We start from the raw sequence: 13441 nt of genomic DNA on the forward strand, positions 1-13441 counted from the left end.
GAAAAAGTAACCTCGCAGTAAGCATGTTTAAGTAGTAACTGAAACAATGCCTACATTAACATCTGCTCAAACTGTACTGCCTTAGAAAGGCCTTCTCTGACCACTCCATCTAAATATCAATCATGGTACATACCCACCACCCCACCCTGTTCAAGAGGCTGTCTCCTTCCCTGCTTCATTACTACCCTATATTACACTAGTCCTTCCGTAGTACTCAAGTTCTATGACACTTAAGACTACTTCATGTTATCTTCTGTATTTGTCTGTTTATTGTTTGTCACCCATTGTAATTCCAGGAGGGCAGAGATTTGTGCTTCTTTGCCTCATTCACCATTCCCACCACTTAGAACAAAGTTAGGAATATGCTCAATCAACATCTGTTGAAGGCAATCGGGAGGCAGGAAATAATCTGGTGAAACAGTATATAAGGACATGCAGGGCTTAACCAAAACACTGAAGGGACTGGTTTATGGCTTATTAAAAATCACAGCACTTTTATACCAAGGCTGATTTCTAATTATTCAGTCAAATATAAGTTTGGAGTTTTTGGGTTTTTTTTTTTTTTTTTAAAAAAAGATTCATCCATTTATTTTAGAGAGAGAGAGGAAAAAAGAGTGAGAGAGCAGGTGCAAATGGAGGGGAGGGGCTAAGGGAGAGAATCCTCAAGCAGACTCCCCGCTGAGCATGGAGCCTGTCGTGGAGCTTGATCCTAGGACCCTGAGATCATGACCTGAGCTGAAACCAAGATTCAGACGCCCCTATATGCTTGTTTAAAAAAAAAAAACAAACAAATCAATCACACCTACCCATCTGGGAAGAGGTAACCATACAGAGCACATCTACTCAAACACCCTGTGCAACAAATGAAGTTATTAAGACAGTTATGTGATGGCAAAGTAGATAATGCAATATTTATGAAGCATGTGTACAAACTTACCTGGATACAAGAAACAAAAGGTGGAAAGAAAGAGAAAGTGGTGTTAAGAAAATGATTAAAGTCCTGGAGCAACTTTTGAGTAATGTTGTTTTTCTCAGACTTGGTCTTGTATTTATCCATTTCTTTTATAATTCCAGAAAACAAACTGCCAAAGAGCTGTTTTGCAATTATTGGGTCTCTCTGTAAAATATCCAAAACAAAGACAAATTAGAATCTGAAGTAAAAATGCTATAATTCACTAATACTATCAGAGCTTTATTTGAAAACACAAACTGCTGTAAGCATATCTAATTTACATCTCAATTCTGTTTAGAAAGTTTTAACAGGCATTGACATAGCTAGTATTTGAAATTTAACCAAATATACCTGTGATATCATGGATTTTGGACCCAGAAATAATGTAAGCTGGCTCAATCACATATGTAGCCACATAGCTTAACTCATGGGTGAGTCTGAACCTTCAGATACCTCATCTTGAAGGTGGGGATAACAGAACACATACCAGGGTTGTGGTAAGGATTAGCCAAGATAATGCATATCAAGTGACCACTGCAGTAATTGATAAGATCTTCAAGAAAGATTAAATGAGATTTTTAGGAACCATCGTCATATTAGCATCATCATAAAGCTAAAGATAACTGATAAGCTTAAATAAAATGCCAACTTAAAATTTCAGAGTCCCATCATTATGACCACTTAAACCATCAGTAGCCATTTTTGTGCTTTTCATGTTTGGTGTACTCAGCTCTAACAGAATGCTACCTGATCTTTTACGGCTTTAACCCTCACACTCCATGACCACAGGAACATTATCCTTTCTCTGTGCCTATGACACCAGTACTAAGAACAGTCCCAGCATGCAGTGTCTGTATTTTTTTAAAGGAAGGCATGAATGCATGAATTAATAAGATTTGAAAATTATTTTGCTTGATAAAAACTGTGTCTGAATAAAAAGTACAACTTGATGTGTTCTCTATTATTTATGTATTTGTATTACAGAAAGTTATATGGTTGTTATAAAAAATTTCAGAAAATATAAATTAGGAAAAAAAGAAAGTATCACTCATACTACACTACATGAAGACACTCACTGCCATGGGTTCGTCTTTTACTGACACGCACACTCTCTCATATGGTATCTGTTTGATAACTTTATTCACTTAACTTGTGGCAGACAGGTTCCCATGTCTATAACCCAATTCTTGAGTCGTATGCACAAATTCCCTCATTGCCCAGGGAGTTCCAAATGCTCCTTCTGTTACGATAATGCAATGGTGCTTAAGATAATGTTTTCAGAGCAACAAAATGCTGCTGCTGGACAATGGCTAGTTTACAGGCTCTTCTTCAGTTCTCTAGCGTGTAATGCTCATGATGAAGAAGGGGAGCCCCTGGACAGCAGAAGAGACCTTGTCTGTATTGTCCAGAGCTGCACTTCAGTGCTTAGAGCAGTCCCAGGCATCCAGAAGGAGTTGCTCCATATATAGTATTTGAATAAAGTATTGGAATTTGAGAAATATAAGGAAACACATTCTTTTTCAAAGGACAGAAAAAATGTAGTTATGTTTTTTTCAAAACAATATTCACCATCTTAATATTTCCCAAGCACCAATGAGATGAACTGACTTGGACATGGGTCTCTCAGCTGTATCAAGCCTATAACCTGCTACCATCAGTACATACCACATACCTATCCAACATGGGCAGATGCAAACCATGCCTAGGAGAGCAGGTGGCAGCATCATTTCTGAGGCAGTGATGTGAATACATGTGTGCAGTGCACTAGAAAAACTGGGAAATAATGGGGGTGAAGAATAGCACAAGGCCAGGTGTCAAAACAAAGGAGGGGGTGTTGTCTTAGTTCCACACCCAGCAAGATACAAAGTTTGAACCATATTATCCATTCTTTGCTAACCTTAAGTTCTTCATCTGTAAATGTGTCTAACAACTGCATTTATGTCACAAAATTACTGGGAGAATCTAATGAAAGAAATGTGAAAGCACTCTGTAACAACCAAGGGCTCTTTGTGATAGTAATTACATCAATCAGTTGGCATGCTACAATTGCACAGAATCACACACACACACACACACACACACACACGTGTGCATGTGAAGGGAAAAATGGTTAACACCAGTCCAGTTACACTGTTGTTCCAATGTCAATTTCTAGATCAACATAATGTACTATGGTTAAATAAGATACCACCAGTGGGGGAAGCCAGGTAAAGAGTATATGGGACTGAGGGGGGCAGAGCAAGATGGCGGAGGAGTAGGAGACCTGGATTTCGTCTCCTTTCAGGAATTCAGCTGGATAAGGATCAAACCATTCTGAACACCTACAAACTCAACAGGAGATCGAAGAAAATAGCAACAACTCTCTCATCAGAAAAGCGACCACTTTCTGGAAGGTAGGACGTGCGGAGAAGTGAATCCGAGGCGATATTTGGGAGGATAGACGGTGGGGGAGGGGCCTCCGTCGGCCGCTTCTGGCAAGTGATAGAGCCCTGGAGCACAAAATCGGAACTTTTAAAAGTCTGCCCCACTGAGGGACGTCACTCTGGTGGCTAAGCGGGGGGTGGAACCCTCCGGGACAGTGTGGTCTCAGGACCCTCGGGGTCACAGAAAGACCGGGGGTGCCTGAGTGTGGCAGAGCTCCCAGGTATCGGAGCAGGGAAGCCGGCTGCAGAGAAGGAGCCCAGGCGCGGGCTCTCAGCTCGGGGTTGCCATAAACCGTGATCCGTGGCCCAATCGGGGCCCTGCTCCTCCAGCAGGGACCCAACAAGCGGCAGATCCAGGGAGACTCACCTTCCTCCCCCGGGAGGAGCCGCACGGGAGTGCACCGCAGGGATCTGCTGGGTTGGAGACTCCACCCGGGGTCGGGTGCCAGAGATAGAAACGCGCGGTCACAGGCCGGGTGAGCACGGAGTGCGGCCGGAGACCCGGGAGACGGGAGTGACTGATGGCTTTTCTCTGGGGGCTCACTGAGGAGCGGGGCCCCAAGTTCTCGGATCCTCTGGGGCGGAGATTGGGAGGCCGCCATTTTCACTCTCTGTCTCCAAAGCTGTACGGAAAGCTCACAGGGAACAAAAGCTCTGGAGAGCAACCCGAGCAGATTACTTAGCCTGGAACGGGCAAGGGCGGGGCAATTCCGCCTCCGGCAGAGACACTTGGAAACCACGGCAACAGGCCCCTCCCCCAGAAGATCAGCGAGAACGGCCAGCCAAGGCCAAGTTTACCGATCAATGAGAACGGCAGAACTCCAGCGCTAGGGGAATACTACACATAGAATTCATGGCTTTTTTACCATGATTCTTTAGTCTTTCAAAGTTAATTTTTTTTTTAACAGTCTTTTTTTTTTTTTTTGAATTTTTCTTTTTCCCTTTTTCAACCAACATCTTATCAATCCCTTTTTTAAAAAAATTTTTATTTTTCATTTTTAGAGTCATAGTCTATCCCTTCATAGTAGTTACCCGTATTTTTGGCATATATATATATGTTGTTCTCTCTTTAAAATTTTGAGATAGTTTCTTCTAACAGATCAAAATATACCCTAAATCTCTAGTATATGGTTTTTTCTACTCCCCTGCCTGATCACATTCTCTCCCTTTTTTTTCTTTTTTCTTTTTTTAAATCCTCTTCTTTCTTTTTTCAAACAACTTATCAATTCCTTTTATAAAATTTTTTAATTTCCATCTTTACAGTCATATTCCATCCCTTCATATCAACCCTTATTTTTGTAGATATATAAGTTTTTCTTTCTTTAAAATTTTGGGAGGCACTTTCTTCTAACAGACCAAAATACACCCAAAATCTAGTGTGTGGCACTGATCTATATACCAGCCTGATCATATTTGAACACATTCTGTTTTTTTGTTGTTGTTGTTGTTTTGTTTGCTTTTGTTTGTTTTTATCTTTATCTTTTTCTTTTTTCTCTCTTTCCCTTTCTTTTCCCACTGCTTCAGGTCTTTTCTGATTTGTTTAGAGTATATTTTCTGGGGACATTGTTACTCTGCTAGCATTTTGTTCTCTCATTAATCTATTCTCCTCTGCACAAAATGACAAGACGGAAAAAATCACCTCAACAAAAAGAACAAGAGGTAGTACTGACTGCCAGGGACCTACTCAATACGGACATTAGTACGATGTCAGATCTAGAGTTCAGACTCATTACTTTAAAGATACTAGCTGGGCTGAAAAAAAATATGGAAGTTATTAGAGAAACCCTTTCTGGAGAAGTAAAAGAACTAAAAGCTAACCAAGTAGAAATCAAAAAGGCTATTAATGAGGTGCAATCAAATATGGGGGCGCTAACTGCTAGGATAAATGAGGCAGAAGAGAGAATCAGTGATATAGAAGACCAAATGATGGAAAATAAAGAAGCTGAGAAAAAGAGAGATAAACAACTACTGGATCACGAGGGCAGAATTCGAGAGATAAGCGATACCATAAGATGAAACATTAGAATAATTGGGATCCCAGAAGAAGAAGAAAGGGAGAGGGGGCAGAAGGTATAATGGAGCAAATTATAGCGGGGAACTTCCCTAATTTGGGGAAGAAAACAGGCATCAAAATCCAGGAGGCACAGAGAACCCCTCTCAAAATCAATAAAAACAGGTCAACACCCTGACATCTAATAGTAAAACTTACGAGTCTCAGAGACAAAGAGAAAATCCTGAAAGCAGCTTGGGACAAGAGATCTGTAATCTACAATGGTAGAAACATTAGATTGGCAACAGACCTATGCACAGAGACCTGGCAGGCCAGAAAGGACGGGCAGGATATATTCAGAGCACTAAATGAGAAAAATATGCAGCCAAGAATACTATATCCAGCTAGGTTGTCATTGAAAATAGAAGGAGAGATAAAAAGCTTCCAGGACAAACAAAAACTAAAGGAATTTGCAAACACAAAACCAGCCCTACAAGAAATCTTGAAAGGGGTCCTCTAAGCAAAGAGAGAGCCTAAAAGCAACATAGACCAGAAAGGAACACAGACAATACACGGTAACAGTCACCTTACAGGCAATACAATGGCACTAAATTCCTATCTTTCAATAATTACCCTGAATGTAAATGGGCTAAATGCCCCAATCAAAAGACACAGGCTATCAGACTGGATTAAAAAACAAGACCCATCGATATGCTGTCTGCAAGAGACTCATTTTAGACCCAAAGACAACACCAGATTGAAAGTGAGGCGGTGGAAAACCATTTTCCATGCTAATGGACACCAAAAGAAAGCTGGGGTGGCAATCCTTATATCAGACAAATTAGATTTGAAACCAAAGACTGTAATAAGAGATGAGGAAGGACATTATATCCCACTTAAAGGGTCTATCCAACAAGAAGATCTAACAATTGTAAATATCTATGCCCCTAACATGGGAGCAGCCAATTATATAAGGTAATTAATAACAAAAGCAAAGAAACACATTGACAACAATACAATAATAGTGGGGGACTTTAACACCCCCCTCACTGAAATGGACAGATCGTCTAAGCAAAAGATCAACAAGGAAATAAAGACTTTAAATGACACACTGGACCAAATGGACTTCACAGACATATTCAGAACATTCCATCCCAAAGCAACGGAATACACATTCTTCTCTAGTCCCCATGGAACATTCTCCAGAATAGATCACATCCTAGGTCACAAATCAGGTCTCAACCGGTACCAAAAGACTGGGATCATTCCCTGCCTATTTTCAGACCACAATGCTTTGAACTAGAACTCAATCACAAGAGGAAAGTCGGAAAGAACTCAAATATATGGAGGCTAAAGAGCATCCTACTGAAGAATGAATGGGTCAACCAGGAAATTAAAGAAGAATTTAAAAAATTCATGGAAAGCAATGAAAATGAAAACACAACTATTCAAAATCTTTGGGATGCAGCAAAGGCAGTCCTAAGAGGAAAGTATATAGCAATACAAGCCTTTCTCAAGAAACAAGAAAGGTCTCAAGTACACAACCTAACCCTACACCTAAAGGAGCTGGAGAAAGAACAGCAAATAAAGCCTAAACCCAGCAGGAGAAGAGAAATAAAGATCAGAGCAGAAATCAATGAAACAGAAACCAAAAGAACAGTAGAACAGATCAATGAAACAAGGAGCTGGTTCTTTGAAAGAATTAAGAAGATTGATAAACCCCTGGCCAGACTTATCAAAAAGAAAAGAGAAATGACCCAAATCAACACAATCATGAATGAAAGAGGAGAGATCACAACCAACACCAAAGAAATACAAACAATTATAAGAACATATTATGAGCAACTCTATGCCAGCAAATTAGATAACCTGGAAGAAATGGATGCATTCCTAGAGATGTATCAACTACCAAAACTGAACCAGGAAGAAATAGAAAACCTGAACAGACATATAACCACTAAGGAAATTGAAGCAGTCATCAAAAATCTCCCAAAAGACAAAAGCCCAGGGCCAGATGGCTTCCTAGGGGAATTCTACCAAACATTTCAAGAAGAATTAATAGCTATTCTTCTGAAACTGTTCCAAAAAATAGAAATGGAAGGAAAACTTCCAAACTCATTTTATGAGGCCAGCATTACCTTGATCCCAAAACCAGACAAAGACCCCATCAAAAAGGAGAATTACAGACCAATATCCTTGATGAACATGGATGCAAAAATTCTCACCAAAATACTAGCCAATAGGATCCAACACTACATTACAAGGATTATTCACCATGACCAAGTGGGATTTATCCCTGGGCTGCAAGGTTGGTTCAACATTCGCACATCAATCAATGTGATACAATACATTAACAAAAGAAAGAACAAGAATCATATGATCCTCTCAATAGATGCAGAAAAAGCTTTTGACAAAGTATAGCATCCTTTCTTCATCAAAACTCTTCAGAGTATAGGCATAGAGGGTACATACCTCAATATCATAAAAGCCATCTATGAAAAACCTACAGCGAATATCATTCTCAATGGGGAAAAACTGAGAGCTTTCCCCCTAAGGTCAGGAACACGGCAGGGATGCCCACTATCACCACTGCTATTCAACATAGTATTGGAAGTCCTAGCCACAGCAATCAGACAACAAAAAGAAATCAAAGGCATCCAAATGGGCAAAGAAGAAGTCAAACTCTCACTCTTTGCAGATGATATGATACTTTATGTGGAAAACCCAAAAGACTCCACCCCAAAACTGCTAGAACTCATACAGGAATTCAGTAAAGTGGCAGGATATAAAATCAATGCACAGAAGTCAGTGGCATTCCTATACACCAACAAGACAGAAGAAAGAGAAATTAAGGAGTCGATCCCATTTACAATTGCACCCAAAACCATAAGATACCTAGGAATAAATCTAACCAAAGAGACAAAGGATCTGTACTCAGAAAACTCTAAAATACTCATGAAAGAAATTGAGGAAGACACAAAAAAATGGAAAAACGTTCCATGCTCATGGATTGGAAGAACAAATATTGTGAAGATGTCAATGCTACCTAGAGCAATCTACACATTCAAAGCAATCCCCATCAAAATACCAACCACTTTTTTCAAAGACATGGAACAAATAATCCTAAAATTTTATGGAACCGGAAAAGACCCCGCATAGCCAGAGGAATGTTGAAAAAGAAAAGCAAAGCTGGCGGCATCACAATTCCGGACTTCAGCTCTATTACAAAGCTGTCATCATCAAGGCAGTATGGTACTGGCACAAAAACAGACACATAGATCAATGGAACAGAATAGGGAGCCCAGAAATGGACCCTCAACTCTATGGTCAACTCATCTTTGACAAAGCAGGAAAGAATGTCCAATGGAAAAAAGACAGTCTCTTCAACAAATGGTGTTGGGGAAATTGGACAGCCACATGCAGAAGAATGAAACTGGACCATTTCCTTACACCACACACAAAAATAGACTCCAAATGGTTGAAAGACCTCAATGTGAGACAGGAGTCCATCAAAATCCTAAAGGAGAACACAGGCAGCAACCTCTTTGACCTCAGCCGAAGCAACTTCTTCCTAGAAACATCGCCAAAGGCAAGGGAAGCAAGGGCAAAAATGAACTATTGGGACTTCATCAAGATAAAAAGCTTTTGCAAAGCAAAGGAAACAGTCAACAAAACCAAAAGACAACCGACAGAATGGGAGAAGATATTTGCAAATGACATATCAGATAAAGGGCTAATATCCAAAATCTATAAAGAACTCATCAAACTCAACACCCAAAGAACAAATGATCTAATCAAGAAATGGGCAGAAGACACGAACAGACATTTTTCCAAAGAAGACATCCAAATGGCCAACAGACACATGAAAAAGTGCTCAATATTGCTCAGCATCAGGGAAATCCAAATCAAAACCTCAATGAGATACCACCTCACACCAGTCAGAATGGCTAAAATTAACAAGTCAGGAAAGGACAGATGTTGGCAGGGATGCGGAGAAAGGGGAACCCTCCTACACTGTTGGTGGGAATGCAAGCTGGTGCAGCCACTCTGGAAAACAGTATGGAGCTTCCTGAAAAAGTTGAAAATAGAGCTACCATATGATCCAGCAATTGCACTACTGGGTATTTACCCCATAGATACAAAAGTAGGGATCCGAAAGCGTACGTGCACCCCGATGTTTATAGCAGCAATGTCCACAATAGCCAAACTGTGGAAAGAGCCAAGATGTCCATCGACAGATGAATGGATAAAGAAGAGGTGGTATATATATACAATGGAATATTATGCAGCCATCAAAAGGAATGAGATCTTGCCATTTGCAACGACGTGGATGGAACTGGAGGGTATTATTTGAGCGAAATAAGTCAAACAGAGAAAGACATGTATCATATGACCTCACTGATATGAGGAATTCTTAATCGCAGGAAACAAACTGAGGGTTGCTGGAGTGGGGGGTCGGGTGGGAGGGATGCGGTGACTGGGTGATAGACACTGGGGAGGCTATGTGCTCTGGTAAGCGCTGTGAATTGTGCAAGACTGTTGAATCTCAATCTGTACCTCTGAAACAAATAATGCAATATATGTTAAGAAAAAAAAAAGAAGAAGAAGAAGGTAGCAGGAGGGGAAGAATGAAGGGGGGGAAATTGGAGGGGTAGACGAACTATGAGAGACGATGGACTCTGAAAAACAAACTGAGGGTTCTAGAGGGGAGGGGGGTGGGAGGATGGGTTAGCCTGGTGATGGGTATTGAGGAGGGCACATTCTGCATGGAGCACTGGGTGTTATGCACAAACAATGAATCATGGAACACTACATCTAAAACTAATGATGTAATGTATGGGGATTAACATAACAATAAAAAAATTAAAAAAAAGAGTATATGGGACTAAAAAAAACAAAAAAAAGTATATGGGACTAAGTACTATTTTTGCAAATTCCTGTCAATCTATATTTATTCACATTAAATAAAAAGCTTAAAAAAAGAGTAAAAGACTATGCAGATATAACTTAGTATTACACATAATATTAGTTCTGAAAATTTACATATAATAAAATATATGGCATTATATTTCAGCACCTACCATAATTTTTAATGTTTTTTTGATAAAAGTCAAAGGAATATTAATTGGGCTTTCTGGGAATAAATATCCTGGTTTTGTTAGAGAATTCAGGTAGAAAACTTCATTCACTCTCAACCCTAACAACTTAGAAAAATATTTCCAATCCTCTGCTATTAAGAAAATTAACAGAGAAGTAAAATACTAATCCCACCCATAAACTGATAGTCTCCTGATCCCCCCAGCCCTCCAAAAGATCTTGTATAAGCAATGATTTAAGTGGCTTAGCATTTTAGAATTTATTACACATTATTTCACTGACCAACATTATTGGTAAGAAAAATAGATTTCACTCCCTGGTTTTATAGATGAAGCAGCTGTGTCTCAGAGCATTAAATGTCTTGACAAGGATCCCACCTGCAGGGCTATTTTCTAGATGACTCTAAGTGAGTTGCACCTGTGAAAAGAAGTTTTAGAGCCAGGAAACAGCAGGGCCAAGACCTGGACCAATGTCTTTTAACCAAGTCCATTGTTAAAGACAAATCAACACCTCATTTATGATACAGTGTAGCATCAACCATTTCTCCTTGCACATAGTAGCCCCCTGAAACTGTTGAACAGTTTTTATCTGTCAATAGAAAAATGCAGCATTCAAGGACCAACCTGGGCCACAGCTTGCAAGGGGGTGATCAGGCTACTGTATTTAATCTGAATGTCAGGAAGGTCTCCTTGACGGTAACTCCTGTACAAAATGACTTGGGCATCGTGCTTCATTTTTAATTCACTCTTAATCTCCTATAATCATTAGAACCAGAGAAAGAAGATTAGAATTCTTACTGAAGAAATCTGTAGTGCATGAACTATGAAACAATTGGTCAGTACTTATCTTTAACATAAAGGTGATCCTGATGACAATTTTTATCCAAAATGGTTTGGTCACTACAGTCTATGGTAGACAATAAATCCAAAATAAAAATTGCTATCAAATGAGCAGTAAGAAGATTATTTAAATATTCATCACAAAATAATGTGAATATTTATAAACTCAGAGAACTTGAATTAAAACTTTTTAAAGCCATATCTCAGAGGGCTGTACTTCCTCTTACTTCCTCTTAAAAAAAAAAAAAAACCTTGGCTATCAGGCCCAGTGATATCACCACAGCCCCTAAATCCCAGCTCCTCCCTACCCTCTCACCTGCTCAGGCCAGACTAGCCTTGAACCTGCTCTGAGTCACCCCCGACTCCCCACCACACAAGACTGTGGGACCTGTTCATCTCTGCCTAGAATGTCTTTTCACAGTTTTTCTCTCATCATTTGGTTCCCATCTCTGATATCATCTTCAAAGAGGCTTGCTTTCTCACTTCCTCTTTAACAGTCTTCCCACACATAGTCATCACTTAATTTCAACACTGCACGTTATAATCTTAACTCATTCATTTTTTTTGTTATTGTTGTTCTGTTGTACACCCTGGGTTGTAGCTCCATGAATGCTTGTATTATATTTGCCTCTGTACCACTAGCATTGAGAGTAGTGCCTGACACTGAGCACAATGCTCCCAACAAATAAAGCGCATGGACTTTTGATGCCTGATTACCTCCATGCCATTCTTACTGAGAGGTCAGCCACTTCAGATGAAAACAGCTGTGTCACAGGGAATGCATGGCCTCACACAGCAGGCCATTCCACATTTATTAATTATTTAAAGGACTTTCTTTGTATCAGACCAAAATATCTCCCTGTGATTTCTACCCAACAATCCTGGTTTTATCTTTTCCTTCTGTTTATATTCTGCTTGTTATTTCCTTCAGGCACACCTACTTAGGTTTCAGGCTTAATTAGTAGCTTGTGGTTACTTCTCTGAGTGGAAAAAGCAGAACGTTGGGCGCCTGGGTGGCTCAGTTGGTTAAGCGACTGCCTTCGGCTCAGGTCATGATCCTGGAGTCCCTGGATCGAGTCCCGCATCAGGCTCCCCACTCAGCAGGGAGTCTGCTTCTCCCTCCGACCCTCCCCCCTTTCATGCTCTCTCTTTCTCAGTCTCTCTCTCTCAAATAAATAAAATCTTTAAAAAAAAAAAAAAAGAAAAAAGAAAAAGCAGAACGCTCTCCACATGTGGTGGGGCCAGTGAGAAGGAGGTGGGATGACTGTGGGGCACTGATTCTGGACCCTCATCTTCAAGAGAATAGCTGTACTTACAGAGGCAAGAGAAAGATGAAATGTACCTTTTCTTTCCACAGAAGATATAGTGGAACCATTCAACTACTTCATACTCAGATTTGCAAGTTAATCAAGTGACTGAGGATTTAAACTGAATTAGAACAAACTCAGGTTTTTTTTTAACTCACAATCTTGTCTTTCTTGAAAATTTTGTCATAATTACTGATTTGTAAGTAATACTGAAGCTATGGCTAAACAAACTCTTTCATTATTTCCACATTTTGATAAACGTTTAATTTATGCCATGCTAGGTCAACTGCTTTCAGCAGATAACCCTGGACCCTCCGCCTGGCCTGCTCACCGCTTTCTCTGGGCTCACCATTCCCTCTTTATCCAGGTACCCCTAGGAGAGTGGCTGGTTGTAATGTGGTCCCACAGTGGCTCCAGACCCAAGGTGGGTCAAGGCTCTGGCTAATTCTTCCCAGCAGCTAAAGTTGTAAGACCATTCAGGAATGATTGGAGGCTGTGTCTCTATCACATGGAGAAAGCCAGGCTGTCACAGAGAAGAACAAAGCCAAGCTGCAGTGAGTCTGAGATAAGGGGCAGGTATGAGGTCCTGGCAGTGCCTGTGAGCCACAACATACCGCAGATCCAAAGGACTACCCACACAGGCCCCATTCCAAGATTCCCATGACCTCATTAGTGAGTCACAACTGTCCTTTACATCTACATTAGTCAGAGGAATAATCTTTGGTGCATAAGTAACTTTAACTCATAGTGCTGCTTCTGTAATTTTGTTATGGAAGAAATATCTGACAAGAAACTTATTTCTTTAGTATATATCCTTTGATATAAAGTAAATA

General features: G+C 40.2%; 1 protein-coding gene across 2 annotated transcripts in view; it reads right to left on the reverse strand.

The window, feature by feature from the left end:
- Nucleotides 1–13441, reverse strand: part of PRKDC (protein kinase, DNA-activated, catalytic subunit) — a 247255-nt gene that overhangs the window by 70655 nt on the left and 163159 nt on the right. For both annotated transcript variants that reach the window (XM_044914628.1, XM_044914627.1), the window contains exons 61-62: nt 11086–11217; nt 938–1117 (exon numbers count right to left, since the gene is read on the reverse strand). In XM_044914628.1, coding sequence (XP_044770563.1) covers nt 938–1117; nt 11086–11217 — 312 coding nt within the window. The remainder of the gene's footprint in view (nt 1–937; nt 1118–11085; nt 11218–13441) is intronic.

This window comes from Neomonachus schauinslandi, chromosome 4 (genome assembly GCF_002201575.2).
Source record: "Neomonachus schauinslandi chromosome 4, ASM220157v2, whole genome shotgun sequence".
NCBI classification, from domain to species: domain Eukaryota; kingdom Metazoa; phylum Chordata; class Mammalia; order Carnivora; family Phocidae; genus Neomonachus; species Neomonachus schauinslandi.